At 40.4% G+C, this 16,768-nt stretch overlaps 2 protein-coding genes, 1 long non-coding RNA gene and 1 other non-coding gene across 8 annotated transcripts; 2 read left to right on the forward strand and 2 right to left on the reverse strand.

The window, feature by feature from the left end:
* Nucleotides 1–408: 408 nt before the first annotated feature.
* On the forward strand, nt 409–7,187 carry brms1 (BRMS1 transcriptional repressor and anoikis regulator). 5 transcript variants are annotated; one of them, XM_023404079.2, is made up of 10 exons: nt 409–554; nt 2,357–2,584; nt 2,698–2,788; nt 2,870–2,997; nt 4,294–4,373; nt 4,608–4,704; nt 4,884–4,973; nt 5,241–5,305; nt 5,511–5,550; nt 6,813–7,187. In XM_023404079.2, the coding sequence occupies exons 2-10, from the start codon at nt 2,359–2,361 to the stop codon at nt 6,848–6,850; spliced, it is 855 nt and encodes a 284-aa protein (XP_023259847.1). In that variant the 5' UTR covers nt 409–554; nt 2,357–2,358; the 3' UTR covers nt 6,851–7,187. The 5 variants fall into 5 exon arrangements, with proteins under 5 accessions (XP_023259847.1, XP_023259845.1, XP_023259848.1 ...); XM_023404077.2 differs by having other exon boundaries at nt 6,701–6,817; XM_023404080.2 differs by lacking the exon at nt 6,813–7,187 and adding an exon at nt 5,627–5,936.
* Nucleotides 7,188–7,682: 495 nt separating this feature from the next.
* Nucleotides 7,683–9,412, reverse strand: LOC147819228 (uncharacterized). Its single transcript, XR_015437114.1, has 2 exons — nt 9,160–9,412; nt 7,683–8,610 (listed from the first exon to the last, which is right to left on the reverse strand). It is a non-coding gene; the product is annotated as an uncharacterized LOC147819228 (long non-coding RNA).
* A 634-nt stretch (nt 9,413–10,046) lies between these two features.
* On the reverse strand, nt 10,047–16,002 carry tmem179ba (transmembrane protein 179Ba). The gene is made up of 6 exons (XM_023404076.2): nt 15,847–16,002; nt 15,302–15,419; nt 14,170–14,366; nt 12,979–13,116; nt 12,381–12,459; nt 10,047–11,599 (listed from the first exon to the last, which is right to left on the reverse strand). Exons 2-6 carry the CDS (start codon nt 15,398–15,400, stop codon nt 11,399–11,401), a joined length of 714 nt encoding a protein of 237 aa, XP_023259844.1. The 5' UTR covers nt 15,401–15,419; nt 15,847–16,002; the 3' UTR covers nt 10,047–11,398.
* trnas-gcu (transfer RNA serine (anticodon GCU)) lies at nt 11,179–11,260 on the forward strand. Its single transcript has one exon. It is a non-coding gene; the product is annotated as a tRNA-Ser (tRNA).
* Nucleotides 16,003–16,768: the final 766 nt, after the last annotated feature.

The raw sequence follows: 16,768 nt of genomic DNA on the forward strand, positions 1-16,768 counted from the left end.
AATTATTAAGACATTAAAACGGTTCACATACTACTATATACTATCACACAATATGCACCTACATTGCACCTACATTACGAACTGCATTATTATAGCAAATAGAATACTGTAATGAAAGAAAAGCATTTCTTGTCCATCAAAGATTATTGTCTAGTTTTTATTGTGGACGTTTGAAATTAAGTTATTGCTATTATATTGTATTATATTATATTATATTATATTATATTATATTATATCATATTTTAAAAAGTGAGATGCGCGCTTTTCGCATGAAGTCCAACCTATTGGTTCATTGTGATGAGTTCCAGCAACAAACTCGATTGTGATTGGCTTGTGCAACCTGCTTTAGCTTTTTGATTGGACAGGCGACGTTCGGGATGCTTGCTCCTATTGGTCAGCCCCAACAGTAGCGCTTCCCGCTGATTGGCTGAGCTTACGGGTTGTAGAGTCCGGCAAAGTGTCGAACTGGGGACTGAAGTGAAGAGGAAGTACTTTTTAAAATGGAAATCTGGCAAATCATAGTTTAACTTTCTTCAGCCGAACGGAGGGAGAAGGTGAGGAGTCTCTTCTGTTTACTGTCCAGTCTGAGGAAGGGAAGGTTATTTGTTTACAAACAGCATCGCCCGCTGCATGGTGGCATGGAGGGATAACGTTATCTATTAATCCGTGTGCAGTAGGAAGAGAGGGTCAGTATGAACGCTACTCTGTCAATGCTTCAGCTTGTTTAGTGACATTTAACCCCCGATTATATTGATTTTTATCAAATGTTTAGAGCTAATGTCTGTCAGTAGATGAACTTATTCTGGCTGTGATGAGCGGACAGTCATCCCCTTGCTGTGTGCGGTTTCAATTGTTAGCTAGTGTTGCACTTGACTTCACTGTGGTTTATTTGCCGCTAAATCGAGATGAAAGTGCAACAACGAGTCTCGGTTAATTTACTGGACATTGTGAGTAAATGGACGGACAGTATGACAGACTTTAGGCACAGTCCGGCTCTTTGTTTTAGTCTAAAAGCCGCCGTTGAGCTTGTAACGTTAACAGTTTTACTCAATGACATCACGGAAGCTACTAGTGGTCAAGAGAGGCAAAGTGAGGCAGTACGTCCGGTTAGTAAACAAAATAAAAGCCCTAATTATTGCTGTAAAGGAAATAAAGAGTTTATATCCTACCAGTAATTACTTTCCTTTAAGTGCTTCTTAGGGTATTTCTTTTTCTCGCATTTAATTTTTCCTTTTCGTCAATAACAATCAAGTAATTTCCGGTCTTGTGCCATGTTTTTCTAGCTGACTTTGACAGAGGTACGGAAGCCATACGGTAGCTCGGTGTCCCGCTGCTGTTCCATGTAATTCAGCTCAGTCTGCAGAGTAAGCTGAAATGTCCTGTTAAACCACGGACAGCTCTCTGCCTCACCAACAGAGCGGTGTGTTTTTATCCCGTGTCTGCTTTCTATGTCTTTAAGGCGTATCATTATTACATTACATTACATTACATTACATTACATTACAGCAGAGTCAGAAAGGATGTTGTTATTCATCAACATCACTCGGGACAATGGCGAGAAAAGTTAGCACCAGTAAAACAATAGACACTGGTGTATTGTTAGTCTGTATGTAGAACTGCCATTAGTGTAAATACCTTTGAGTAGAGAGACACAAGCTCACTGCAGTAGGAGTGGGGCCAAGGTCAGAGCCCCCTGACAGACGTATAATTACTTCAAACTTAACTTTTTCATCAGAATTAGTGTATTTGTTCAGCATCGGATGCATTTAATATTTTCTTTTTCCAGAATATTACAGTTGTGATATGGATGGCTATGTGTGCCCATGCAACGACATGAATTATTTTTTAGTGCGTTAAAAAGATATTGAGAAACAAAAAATATGAATATTTATTCAAATTATAATGCAAAGTCATTGGGCTTTTTTTCTTCTGAAAGAGTTCAGGATGTTGAGTCAAACACCTTTGCAGTTGTGCATTGGATTGGGTGATATGAATCCCCTTAATCACAGTATATGTCATTTTATATTACTATATATATTGTATCTTGTTTGTTTAATAGTACAGTTGATAAAGTGTTTATTGATAAACTAAAAAGATAGGATTGCCTGATGTAATTAATCAAATTAATTAAATTCCTGACACATTAACTTCTTTCATCACACTCATGTAAAAATGCTACACGAATGCAAAACTGATCTGGAGCATTGCTGTAATACTAATTTTTAAGATGGTAAAACCTCTGACTTTAGATAAATGATTAGTTTCTCAATAAATATATTGACATAATGCGCAAAACTAGTCGTAAATGCATTTTCTGACTTTTCAACATCAACTTTTTATGACTGCATGTTTCCAGCTATGCCTACCCAACCCCCTGTGAGGGAGCCAGAGGAGGAGATGGAGGCAGAAGGAGAGTCACAGCTCCCTGAGGCCAATGGAGAGGTGGAGGAACCGAGAGAGGATGGAGGAAGAGGAGGTGGAGGTGGCGAGGAGACCATGGAGGAGAGCGTGGAAGAGAGGGAGAGTGACTTAGAAGAGAGTGAAGAGGAAGAAGAAGAGGAGGAGGAGGAAGAGGAGAGTTCAGGTAAAAATTCAAGTGCTCTGCTGATTTATCACTTGTATGAAAATATCAAAGAAGAGACTGTATCCCAGTTCTTCATTGTTTCTCTCTCTCTCTCTCTCTCTGTCCCTGCGAAGAGATGGACGATGAGGACTGTGAGCGGAGGAGAGGGGAATGTCTAGATGAGATGTTGGATCTGGAAAAACAATTTCAGGAGCTCAAAGAAAAGTAAGTTAAACCTGGGGGCCGGACAGAAACCAGTCAGCTGTATGAAGGATGAAAAACACTGACTTCAGCATGTGATTGCAGGTTGTTTCGGGAGCGGCTGAACCAGGTGAAAGTGAAGCTGGACGAGGTGTTGACAGGGAAGGCTGGAGAATACAGAGAACCACTGGCTGCGCTACAGAACAGCATGCAGATACGAACACAAGTGGCCGGTATGTATCTCATTTGTTGAATCTGTACAAAAACTGAAGTGTAAAAACACAGAGTTTTGGTTTTATAGGTTCTTCTCATAGGGGGCCGTTAATGTTCAAATTTTAAGTTACAATATGAAATAGTAGGATGGTAACATATGCACATGTACTTATCGTCATTATTATTATTATTATTACATATTTCATTATGCTGTACAGTCCAAAACAGCAACATAATGTTGTCCAAAATAATTAACAGAGAATAGCACTTGAGGTACATTATACAAAATGATTTTTATCATATCAAGCTTCTTTCAGCCAAATTTAACAAACAACAATTTACAAGATGAACAAAACACAGGAAGTCTGTGACACCAGGATTGTGCCTCCAACAAGATTAAAAAAAAAAAAAAAATCAGATCAGATGTGTGATTTACTGTTTTGATATGTAGAAGAAAATCAGCTGTACTTGATAGGACAGTAACACACCACTATAGCTCACCTCCTGTCTGTGTCTCCTGATGCTGTAAGTGGCTGTAAACGCTGTTGATGTTGTGAAATCATGAAGCAATAGTAGGCAAAGCTCTGATGAGTAATTCGGTTTCCAGCCTGTTACACAAGCTCAGAGTTACGCTACAAATTGAAAATAAACTGACTGTAGCGAAGTGCCGACTCTACTGCTGGAAGACAAATCATTTCATTCAACGTTTGTGTAGATTTCCTCATAGTATCTTGAATGGGTTGCATTAGGTCAGGACCAGTAGTTTTCCAATGCACTCTCGCTCTCTTCTCTCTCACTCTCTCTCTCTCTCACTCACTCGCTCACTTGCTCTAAACAAAGGTAAACAAAGATCACGTGACTGCTCTCTGTTCCGACCGCTCATCAGCAGTGGATAATTATTATTATTATTGATGGCCATTATCAAAGGCAAACTCAACATAGAAAGACAGGGCTGACAGTAGCAGCAGCAGCGGTCTGGACACACACTGCGAGCTGCAACAGTTCAGCGAGCTAGCCATCGCACAGAGGCGAGGTGATGCAAGAGGGCAACTCATTCCTGTTATGTTATCGCTGGTCAAGTTGACGTCGATAATAATAACAATAGTTCTGTCAGTTAAAGTCTTCCGGGACTTTGTCAGGCATCTTGGAACAAAATGAAATTGCCACTGGTTGTACTAAATGATGATGAGGTTGTGTGGTGTCACTGTCTGTCTGTGTCTGTCTGCTTGTGAAAGTGACTAAGGACACGGAAATCTAAAAATACCCACTGTGGCGTTTTTCTGTCTCAAACATCCTGTCTCTGTGTTCATGTACAGGAGTGTACAGAGAGTTGTGTCTGCAGGTGATCAAACACAAGCATGAGTGTGAAGTACAAGGAGCACAGCAGCACCTGGAGGTAATGCTTATTGAATATTGATATCAGTTAATATTAATTGATATTAATATTGATTACGTATTCATATTAAATATCTATTTGTATATACTATATTATCTATTATTTATCTTTTTTTAACTTTCAAATTTGTAGTATTTGATATTGTCATTTTGCAGTTCTTTTGTACTGTTCACTTAAAAAAAATTAGTACAAAACTTACACTGTGCCTGTCTGTATGTGTATTGTGTGTTACAGAGTGAGAAGACGTTGCTGTTTGACGCCATGAAGACGGAGCTGCTGGAAAAGATAAGGAGACTGGAGGAGGACAGACAGAATATAGATCTCACCTCAGGTACACACACACACACACACACACACACTGCAGGATATCATTCAGCATTTTTTTCTTTAAGGAAAAACATAGTGACATTTCCTCCCTTTGTCTTTATAGCCTATTGTCAGGAGAGATAAACCTACAGATAATCAGTGAGACTTTGTAAAAATGAATGGGATTTTTTTTTCTCTTCTCAGAGTGGAGCGATGAGATGAGGAGCAAGAAGTGTAAAAGAAAGAACCCGCTGGGTCGGTCGGAGAGAAAAAAGAAAGTAGCTCTGGTTTCAGGTAAAAATGGATCCTTTATTATTTATTCTGATCATCTGTCCAACTCATCATCCTTCTTTTACCGTCTTTCTTATTAAACCAGTAGATGTCCATATTAGTCCCGCTGCCTTCCAGTCTTTTTCAAGCTGATGTATGTTTGAAATGTGCTGTGGTTTCTCTCTGTGTTTTATTCTGCCACCTGTCTCATCTATCACCTGTCTGACTGTAAAATGGAAGCTGCTAACAGACCAACAGATTCATTAATAAAACTCCTTTTCTGTCTCACAGGACCTTTCATTGTCTACATGTTGAGAGACATCGACATACTTGAAGACTGGACAGCTATAAAGAAAGTATGTTTGTAATTCTGAAAATGTCTCAGCTGTTCGCACATTAAAATGTCTTTTACGGTGCATTGACAACAACTAAATGAACCTAATTAGGCTCTGCTTTGAGTTATTATCTGCTGCATGATCATCACAGTGTTTTCAATTTTGAACATTTAAAATGTCCATGGTTATCGATGTTTTGGTAACATTGTCTTTGTGTGCTTTTCAGGCAAAAGCTGCACTGTCGCCACTAAAAAAGAAAGCTGAAAGTAAGTCTACCTCTAGCTCACACATACAGTATAAGCATACCACGCTGTGAGGGTTGTGTCTCTAACCCATCATCAGTTTGTCTTTCAGAGCGGTGATGATCGGCGGGTCCCAGTGACAACCAAACCAAACCGAACACACACACACACACACACACATTCCCAACTACTTCCTCTAACACTTACAGTTTTGTGTCCTCGACTAAAGCAGCCCAGCAGACTGATCTTTTTTTTTTTTTTCTGCACCTTTAAGCCCAGCAACCACCCCACCGCCCCCCTACTGCTTGTTTGTTATCTATTGCTATTTAAAATAAGTTCTTAATATGACAACCATGTATTTATAGAATGATTTATAATGGTGATTAAAATTTGAATGTTTTGTGACACAAGGTTTGTGCGTGTGCCTCTGCTTCGCTTGTGATGTGTGTTTTAATCTTTAGGTAACCTGTAACCTTTTCCAAAACAATATTAAGATTCTTGAAGGAAGTGTTAATGAAATTAGTAAAAAATTAATTCTTGAGAGTTTTACAAGGAAAAGAAGAAGAAAGTTTTACATTTTGAGAAAAATAAAACCCATACTATTTCAAGAACAGTGAGAAAATGTTATGTCCAAACATTGTCCTTGCATCTTTATGAGCCGTCCATTCTGAACCACCAGCTGCTAAAGAAGGAACAGAGACCTGGAACATAATCAGGATTTTAGAAATAATAATATCATGAGTCTAAACTCCCCCACCACAACAATTCTCAAGGCACTAAGATGTTTGAGGACAGACACCAACAAAAAGTCTGTAAAGGTCTGTTTTCAGCTTAAAAGCCGTGACAAACCCTTTGTATTCTACCTGCTCATTAAGACTGTAAAGTTAACGGCTAGCCGGCGAACATACTGAAGCATTTAGCAACTAAACAGTCGGATATTTCCCTCAGGGGTTGTTGGAGACCTAAACAGAGCTACAAACAACTCCAAATGAAGGTCGATGTGGATCCTCCAGCTGGATGTATAAATAGGAAACTGTGAAGAAAAAAAATAGCAAGTGAAAGAAAATGTAGTAGTGTGGATGTAGCCTCTAAGAAACCGACATGGCACTTGTATGAAGCAGGGAGTCTAAAGCTCCTGATCTGTGCTGATTTGTGGCTCTTCACTCCTGACCAGATAAAGCTCTTCAGGCACACTCGGCGGCAGCAGGATTTTTCAACAGTGTGTGTGTAGAGATGAGTCTTTGCAACCCCCTGACTGGCTGAATCTCCTCCCATGCTCTTCACAGTGGTGTGGTTTCTCTGCTGTGTGAATACTTCCTGCTGAGACGTCCTCTCTCCGTGAAGCACCTCCAGCAGAACTCACAGTGGGACTGTTTTTGTAGACCAGGTGTAGCGCTTTCCGCTCCCATCACATCTGTATGGTTTCTCTGCTGTGGGAACACACTTGATGGGACTTCGACTCTGCCTCTGACTTCGTCTCCCGCACTGCTTACAGCAGCAGATGTCGCCTGGTGTGGCTACCCTTCTGTGACTTGTGTTGGTCTGGAGGCCGGAGGCTGTAGGAAAGCTTTTCTCACACAGTTACATTGGTGTGGTTTCTCTGCAGTGTGAAGGCGCTGGTGTGGCTTCAGAATCCAAATAAATAAACAAATAAATGAAAATGAACTGTGTACTTTTCTTGAACCTTGAAGCTCGACATAAAGCTGACTGAACACTATTTATTTTTTGTTAATTTTACGCCCTCTAGTATGATCTGCTCATCTTGATAATCATTCACAAAAATATTCAAATATTACATATTTTTCATTAAATTATTTTGTAGAATATTACAGCTCTCAGCCTGTCAGGTCAAAGAGACTTATTTTGACAACTACATGATTTTCTCATGATTATGAATTTTCTTTTAATTTGGAGTTAAACGTTATTGATACATGTTCAACAGCTTCTGGGTACCGTTTCCATGGGAACAGGGCTAGAGCCTTGTGAGGCATGCAGGTGTGTCGGAGTAAATGTAGGAAAATACATGTTTCTTTCTTATTTTGGGGACTAATACTAATATACATTGGTTGCACAGGATCTACTCAACAATTTACAAATGTAGTGATGTGGAGATGTGGATATGTTTGCGGATAGTAAGCGACATAAGCAGACAAGAATGTGTTTGTAAAGTGTTTATTAGACATGAAAAGGAGAAAGAGGAGAGGGAATTCGTGTGTGTTTTCATGTTTCAACCTGCAGCAAAGGCCTGGAGTCTGAGAAAGAACTGTGAATATTGAGAAAATGCCTCTTTTACCCTTCTGTTCTTGTTTTATTTTCCTCTTCTCTCAACACCCTGACAAACCACACATTTTACTTAGACTTCTGATTCAATTTTTTCTTCAGAAAAGTAATTTTCAGCAAAATGTCGATGTTGGTACTATTAACGATATCCTGTCCTAAACTACAGAGACCGACTTTTCAAGTGATCATTAGAAGTTGGTGCTCTGTTTAAAGTGCATCTTATTTACTTCTCTTGCCTTTTTTTTTTACCATCATTTCAATTGTTCACCCTCTCCCCTTCCTGTTTCTATTCTGTCTGTTTTCCTCCCTCAAGTCTCATTCTTCCTCCCTCATCCATTCCGCTTCCTCCTCTCAGAGTTTCTATCAGCTGCCCCCCTTCCCAACTCTTTCTTAACCCCTCATCCCTCTGTCCTACTCATCACCTGGGTGCCAAACAAAGGGTTTCGGTGGGAGCCTGGCTAACAGTTCATGACATGTAGGATGCTGCTCCCCTCTGTCACGTTACTATCTCCCCTCTTCCTCATCTCCTCACAGCTGCTTGCTGAGTTTACGCGCCTGCCTCTCCCTGGCTTCGAAGGCGGCTTTGGTGTCCAGCAGCTCGTCCAGCTGCCGGCGGATGCGAGCCATATCGAGCTGGGTGGCCTCGCACTGCTCCCTCAGGGAGGCCGACTCCACCCTCAGCTGCATGGTGGCCATGGAGAGCTGCTCGCTGCGCTCACGGCACTGCAACTGCATCCTCTTGGCATCGCTCAGGAGAGACTCCACGCTCACGGCCACCGACTCACACTGATCCTGAGACATGCTCTGGACAGAGATGAGGGGGAGAGATGGAGGTCAGATGTCAAAACTGAAGCTCTGGATCTGGACAGGATACATCGATTGGCTCAAGGACATTTAAGCAGACAGATGCTTGGAAACAGAGACTTAACGCACATTTGTCCAGTTGAAGTGCTCTCTGTGATTTTAATGTGAGATTTAAGGACTCTGCTCTATTCTCCAGTTTCTGTACTGTCTGATTTGGCAGTAATCTACAGCTCTCCTGCCAAAAAAGCAGATAAAGTGAATCAATAGCTCACAGTCACAAGTCCAGCACAGATCAACAGGTTTAAAACAGAACATTTGATCTGCGGAGAGTGAAGTAGCTTAAAGAGGCTTATCGTGGCTTAGCTCAGTCTACACTGTCCACTGCTCTTCTCTGTGTTTCTCTTTTATTCCTCTCTTGCCAGCAGTCCCTATCTCTGAAACAAAGTTTTCACAGCACTCCTCTTTTTTCTCACTCATACACATTTACATCCACACAGCTTATTTCTCTCATCGGAAGCCAAACAATAAGAAGAAGTAAAAATGTCTTACCATACACAGACTCCTCCGGAGTCAAGTTTATCACAAGCTTTGAGGTAGATTTCTTCTGAGACTCGAGTTTCAGACAGTCCTCAGTGCTTTCCAGAGTGCTCTCTCTTCTTGTCCCTTTACAGACTTTCTGCACACAGCAACTCCAGGTATCCTTCTCCCTCTCTCCTGTCCCGTCTCTCCTTTCTCTCTCTCCTCAGTGAACATTATCTTCTACCTCAGGGCTCAAGCGAGGTCAGGTAATCCACCGAGATTAGATAGTTAGTGGAAGACAGAAGGAGTCCTTTTGGAATAGCAGGACTCATTCTGTCTATTTTTATCTGTCAGGGAACTGCTGGTGATTCATTCAGTGCAGACAAATCAGCCACATCTATGGCAATCACAGTAAAGTGCAGGTATTTTCAGTAGCTACAAATCATATCATGTTTTTTTTCCCCTTCAAAATAACAAAAAAAATTCAAGTCATTTCTATTGTGTCATAAATCTACATTTTAGAATATGCAGCCACATCTTAATGAATATGTATTTTATAATGTTTATTTCAAATAATAGTGATGATGTAGCCACGAGGTCTGAGTTTTTGCCTTTGTGTAAACTCATTAAAACAAACTGATCTTGCAGACTGTGATGAAATTGATTGGATGCTAATCAATAGTAAACCCACAGTCTGTCAGTGGCCTGTTAGGTTTAACAGTCTGGGATAAACACATTTGCCAAACTGTTAGAAGCAGGGTAAAGCTTCTGATGAAATGAAAACAGCAAGAGTGAGTACACTACATATGTTTTGGCTCAAATCACTGCTCTCTGTTACTTGGCACTCGGTTTCTCAGATGCAGAATAAAGAGCGCCAGGATCTTTGATTGTGTTTGAAAACATTAGGCTACAAAAAATAAGCAGAAGGACCAGTTTTATTGAAATTCACAAGCAAAGAAAAAAACCTGGCATGAAGTCATCAGCTTTATAGGCTTCAGGTGTGTAAAGGTCACCGACCCAATGAGTCATTACATCATTTCCTCGCCACAATAACAACATTATGGAGCGCTACACAGCACACAACCTCTGCCAAACTCTTCTTCTTCTCAAAATTTCACCTTTGTATTTAAATGACTGTGAACTAACACAGGAAATACTTAATTTAACATTTCAAATGTCTCTTTGTAGAGAGGTGGAAGTCTTTACTCATTACCAACCACCAGAGGGAGACACAACTCAGCATATCCATTTCCATGTCTCCATTCTGGTCAAGACAAAGTGGACTCCTGTTAAAGAGAGCCTTTTACCTAAGATAGTAGTCTTACAAAATAAAACAGTTAAGCTCATTGTGTTTAACTCTTTGCTTTATTGCTTAAAAAAAGTAGCACACATGTCATTTATCATGCCTGGAATTTAAAAATCCATTTGAATTATTTGCAAAATAATGTGATATAATGTTATATCCCTGTTGTTTCAAGTTGTAATGAGTGGTCCTTCAAACAGTGGTTTAGTTCACAGCTGACAGTGAACTTTCTGAGATTAAATGACAAATAGTTTGAGGCAGAATGAAAATAAGAGAAATTTGCCTCAATGTCATCATAAATAAGGAATGAAGAAAACCAACAGTAATAATAAAACTGGGTGGCACAGAGTAGTGACTCACGAGAACAACTTTGTAAAAATGTGACTTCAAGCTGTTGAAGCTACTGAGGAGTGAAAATGTTTTACATAGGAAACATCTGCCAGTCACAATAAAAGTACAAAATCTGGGCACAGTGGTGAAATATAAAACGAATGCCTGCAGTAAACATTCCCGTATTCCTTGGTTATGTAAACAAACTGAATGAACCAATCCATATTTCTGTGTGATGCAGTGGTCAGTCGGTTGAGAGGGGTTTGATAAGTGAGACGAGGTAAATGTGGGAAATGGGTAAATGCACATATCAGCTGTTTGATCTCTGTAGCATGTGATCAATCTGCTTAACACATGCCCTGACAGACACAAAGAGGCTGTGCAGGATTTTCACTTCTATTAATAAATGTGTGCCTGACGAGGTGGCCGAGTGGTTAAGGCGATGGACTGCTAATCCATTGTGCTCTGCACGCGTGGGTTCGAATCCCATCCTCGTCGAGTGTCAACACTTCTATTGTATCTATGTGCCAAAACACCCTTAAAAATTTTTTCTGCATCAATCATTTTGTGCTAGTGTGTGTGTGTGTGTGTGTGTGTGTGTGTGTGTTTTTTTTAACTCCTCTGTAACACCCATCCTCACTGTGGCCTAGGTGGACGGTTGAAAAATGGCTCCGTCTCTGCGGCCGTCACCCCGGGATCACCAAAAAGCCCGCCGGCCGGCCCACCATACCCTCCGAGCCCTCCTACAATCATCTTAGACCCTGAACTCTGACGCCTCTGGACGATCACAAGAACCCCGATGATGAGCCAGAAGAAGAAGTTGACCCACACTGCCGTCTAAAGGGGGGAGTCAGTGAGGAGACAACACGTGACACACAAGAAGAATATGAAGCTCTTTCATCTGAGAATCTATGTGGGAAGCGAGTGATAGAGAAGCTCTACATATATTCTCTTAAATGTTGTTTTAAATTATCTGTCTTGGCTACATGGTGATTTAAAGCAGCTGCCACTATATAAGGAAACTGATTTTTTTCATAGCTGTTTAAAGAGGCTATTTGTGGGAGCAGGTGGTGGTGATTGTCGCTTGACAAGAGCTTCGGCCAACGTTGCGTTTAAAGGACAAGAGGTTATAATACGCCCTCTGAGCAGCGCTACGTCTTCAAGGGAGATTGGAATGGTTTGCTATTGGAGAGTGGTGAGACAGGTCGGGTAAGAAAAGAGCTGTTACTGCAAACACTGGCTATGTGGCAATAGCAAAACTTACAAATAGCTCCTTTAAGACTGAATCAGTTTCTCTCCATTCATTCATTCATGTCCTTTTTGTAAAAAAAAATTCTATTCACTTTTCTTTTGAAAATCTAATTCCTGTGAACGTTTGGAAATGTTTTCACTTATCAAACTGAAGAGGAGGTTAACTGAAGTGTTACAGTGTTGGATGTGTTGCATTGTAACTGCACTTTTTCTGAGCTTGGTCCTTGAATCATAATGTGGGACTGAACTTGAGCAACTTCTTAAATATTGTATCTTGCAATCAAATGTTGATGTTGACTGGTGCATCAGAACTGGTTTACGGATGTGATTCTAGACATAAAATAACAACACTGAGAGAAATACTGACCTCAGCTTTAAGTAGATTGTTGTAGAACCTTCCTCCTTTAAGTGGACTGGCCCATTTTCTAGTCTGGGCCTCCTCGCATCTTGAGAGACAAAAACAGATTGCATATTAGAAAGTTGATAATTAAGTTTCAATCCATCTTTCTAGTCCTATCAAAGAGGTTTGAAAAGTAGCTAACAAGATATATTTTACTCCCCTAAGTCCCTTTAAAGTAATCATATCCACTAAGATGGACATAGATTGTCAAAATGAAATGACATTTATCTGCTTTCATATGCCAAGAGAAAAGAAAGTGGAGCTTTTATTGACAGAATGACAAAGTGTAAGTATGTTTAATAGGATAAATGAGGATGTGAAAAAGAGATGATGACAGAGAAAACAGAGGTTTGAAGAGAGCAAGCAAATATGAAGTAAAGCTCAGTAGGTTTCAAATGTTTTAGTTTCATTTGTGATTTGTTTGTGAGAGGTTTTGGTTGTGTGGACATGTCTGTGCAGGCATGAGTGTATAGCTCCACTGTGTATGCATGTGTGTGTGTGTGTGTGTGTGTGTGTGTGTGTGTGTGTGTGTGTGTGTGTGTGTGTGTGTGTGTGTATGTTGAACCTGGTAATGTTCGGAACGGTGTGTATGACCGAGTTGCAGAGCGAGTCGCGTCCGATCTTCAACATGCAGCCCGTGATGAGCAGGAAGAACAGGAAGACGCCGCACACAGCCACGATCAGGTTCATCCACACGCGCTCCCTGTGGAGGACAGAATAAACAGAGAGAGCGTGAGAACGGCGGTGAGCCTGTTTGAAGTCGGGGGAAAGAGAAATAGAGGAATAAAGTGTTATCTCAACCCCTGACCAAATGAGGAAATGATGTCAAACTACTGTATGTCACATATGACTTAGTTACCATGGCGTGACCTGTACCCTGCCCTCTTTTGATCATTTTTTAATTTCCATTCCATGTTTTTTTTCTCTCCTCACCAGCTCTGCAGCCTGTGCTGTTAAACCAGCTTCATGAGGTCACTGAGTCTGTAAAACCTGCACCTAAGCTTTATGAAACCATCCTGATAACCCGCCTAAAAGAATTTTATTAGTCTAGATTTTAGTGTCCCTTGTTTCATTGTGTCATAACAACATACATGTTCACATCAGTTTTAAGAAATATCAGCAGCAATTCAACAATCTTACTGTCACTTACTGATGTTTTGTCTGATTGTGGTCCTGGCATTTTTGATCATTTACAGCAATAAGCCTGTTAATGTAGCAATAAAGTAACATGATTTAGATACTGGTATATCTCAATGATATGTTTTGCACTTGCATTTGCACTAAAACCCTCTCTGCAAACATGCAAAAATTAGTGGGGAAAATACTCTTTTGGGTATTGGTATTGTACATTATTGCATCTGTGTTTTGAGAAGAAACATTGATTAATGCCAAATTTTATACTTAACACAAACTATAAGTTTTTGTTTCAATTTTATAACATCAGCATTCAAATGCTGATATATGATAAACTGCAGCTGACTGTTTAAATTCAAGCAGTCTACATTTGCAAAGTTATAAAGTAAGAAGAGACCCATGTTGGTAGCTACATGTTGTCAAACCTTTGTCAGCCAGGAGCAGCATATAAAACCACTGCAGTTTGACTGAGGTTTGGTGGCTGTAAACTGTGCTTGCTGTTTATAGCTGGTTTAAAACAATGAACAATAAAGAAACAACTTCAAGGATTCAATCAGTGAAACACACATAACGTCCAGAACTGTTCCACGTGACGATAAAGATAAATACAACTGTTAGTCACCTTCTGATGTCCCCATCGATGCAGAAAGTGTACACCCAGTACAGAGACAGCGAGAAGCACACCACTGCCACCATGACTGAGATGGCCGACACAAAATAGCACAAAGACGAGGAGCTGGATGACTGAATCCCTATAAGGCTTGCTGTTGCATTGTAGTTGACATTTCCATATAGCATACACAGACCTCCAAAGTTGCCCTGAAAGAAAAGAGAGATATTTTGGACTTTTATTTTGTAGTTTCAGCTGTTTCTTTTCTGTTAGTTTGCTTCATTTAATTGTCTCAGTTTTGTTTCAGCGACTTTCTTTTTGTTCCACTGGAAAGACACACACACACACACACACACACACACACACACACACACACACACACACACACACTCTCTCTCTCACACACACACACACACAGGGCATCTGACTTCTATAAAGAGGCAGGGAGAATAATTGGGCACGAGGAGCATCTGCTCACAACAGTATCGGTATCTGGACACATGACTGTTGTTAGTGCGCGGGCACATCCATATCTAAGCTCGCGCGCATTTTTACAGGCTCACGCATTTCCTGATTAGATGAACGCTGTGATGTTGCTTTTCCACAGTGTCTTTAGCTAATAGCGTAAAATGAGTGCTGCTAATTAAATCTGATGGAGCGGAATGATACTGTATTGGTGATACTGTACTGATACTGATGGTGATGGCTGGTGATAGTAGTTCCCCTACTTGAGGATACAATTCAGAGGAAAGTGAACGCTCGTGTCTATTTTGAAGTCCTCGCGCTCTGGTAATACGTGGTAAAAATGTAACATCCAGAAAAATATGCTTCTGTATGAAATCAATTATTTTTGATGCACGAAAGCGTAAAATCTGCTTAACACAGAAAAGTAGCTGATTAAAACGCTTAATTGAGGAAACACTGTGCAAATGAACTGATAAAAGAGATTAGAAATGAAATTAAATACTTTTAAAAGTGTCCCAAATTAAAGGTCTACAGTTATTTGTCGTTTCGGCTGTCAATTCGGTGGACTTCAAACTTTCTAGCACAGACACAAGCACTGAAAAAGTTAATCTACCCGGAAGAGGATGGAGATACCAATAGCATATCAAGCTAGGTAATTTATTTTAGTGCATAAAGTCACCTGGACGATGGTGAGGGATGCGGCGGCAACAATCCCACAGACGAAACAGCTGGCGTACAGAGCCAACTCCAGCAGCAGCAGTCCCGTGAACGCCATCATCCAGCGGCCCGGTGCCCGTCTGCAGGGAGACCAGCGTAAAGGCAGCCACAATAAGATGGAGAGCTTCCGGTAAAGTGTTTCAAAATAAAAAAAAAAGTACTACATGAAGAATCAACTGAAATGTAGTAAGGTGGACACGATGAACGTATGTTTAAGAATGCGTGGTAAAGAAAAGGTAAACCAATTTCAAGTGCAACTGGGTAAATCCAGTGAAATGTTCACAGTAAGGCAAAATGGACTATACAGTGGTTTAGCAAGCCTTTCGTTTTCCACTAATTGAATATCCTTGGGGGCTGTTGGAGGAGAAAGCAAACAGACTAATAATTTAATTTCCACAAATTATAAATCCAGAAAAAATCTTCCTGACTATCATTTTGCCATATGTTGCAAAAACATGATTTCAAAAGCCAGATGCAACCATTATGATCCCAAAATAATCAACTCACCTGTCTCTTCTTGGGACAAATGGCACGCCTAATATTTGAAGGCAAAAACAGTTGATTTCCGGCGATACTTTTGGCTGTTTTTTTATCCGCTGGACTCGGCTCTCACTCAAAGTCCAGTTGCCCGAAGCGTCGATCCTGCGGTTCAGTTCGGTGCCTCCAGTTTTTAGTTTCAATAAGCTACTGCTTCTCTTGAGCTCCACCAGATGTGCACGTCCGATTATAAATGCGTAAAAATCGTTTTATTTTGTCACACTGACCGGTATATTAACTTGGACACTGGCTGTCATACAGGTCCATTTTCCTCGGGTCAGGAGTTGGTTTCATCGGATAACCTAGAAAGATAAACTGAAAGCTGTGGGAAGCAGCAAGAAGGGAAGATGAATGGATACAAGGGATGATCAATCATCTTTAAACTAAGGCCTTAGCACATCTGCAAACTGAAAGCCTTGGGCTTTATCTACACACATTTCTGATAATCATATGGTACCAACTATTGATATAACAGTATTAAAAGTAGACAATGCAGTTATAATATGCAGTAGACAATCAGGTGGCCAGACTTAGTCAAAGGTTGAGCTACTTGAGGATTTAGAGGCATGTCATCCTGGAATTAGGGGCGGCCACTGTGTGAGTGTGTATGTGTGTTTGATGAAAGTGGTAGTCCATTCCCAGAGTGCTTAATCAAACCTTGTGACTTATGTCATAAGACCATGCCATTTTGATATATGTTCCATGTAGGCTACCAAATACCAAACCCAGTGAGAATTTGTTACATAGGCTGTATACAGGCTATAGTTAGGCTTTAATTTAAATACTTTACTGATACCTTTATATGTCTTGTGTTGTAGAATTTAATTTGTGTCACAGAGCCTTTACAGATCTCGACATAGTTTATAAATAGAAAAAGCAATGAAATTTGATA

The sequence above is a fragment of the Seriola lalandi genome, unplaced genomic scaffold (assembly GCF_002814215.2).
Source record: "Seriola lalandi dorsalis isolate HSWRI2012SDOR001 ecotype SW California unplaced genomic scaffold, Sedor1 jcf7180002054216, whole genome shotgun sequence".
Classification (NCBI taxonomy): domain Eukaryota; kingdom Metazoa; phylum Chordata; class Actinopteri; order Carangiformes; family Carangidae; genus Seriola; species Seriola lalandi.

Bases quoted from the DNA above. Each gene is read 5' to 3' on its own strand.
- brms1 (XM_023404077.2), top strand. From the start codon at position 2,359: ATGCCTACCCAACCCCCTGTGAGGGAGCCAGAGGAGGAGATGGAGGCA. The intron at 4,374-4,607 runs GTAATGCTTATT...TGTGTGTTACAG, and splicing joins GAGCACAGCAGCACCTGGAG to AGTGAGAAGACGTTGCTGTT. The intron at 4,974-5,240 runs GTAAAAATGGAT...TCTGTCTCACAG, and splicing joins GAAAGTAGCTCTGGTTTCAG to GACCTTTCATTGTCTACATG.
- tmem179ba (XM_023404076.2), bottom strand. From the start codon at position 15,400: ATGATGGCGTTCACGGGACTGCTGCTGCTGGAGTTGGCTCTGTACGCC. The intron at 13,117-14,169 runs GTGACTAACAGT...TGTCCTCCACAG, and splicing joins ATCGATGGGGACATCAGAAG to GGAGCGCGTGTGGATGAACC. The intron at 12,460-12,978 runs GTTCAACATACA...TTGTCTCTCAAG, and splicing joins ACCGTTCCGAACATTACCAG to ATGCGAGGAGGCCCAGACTA.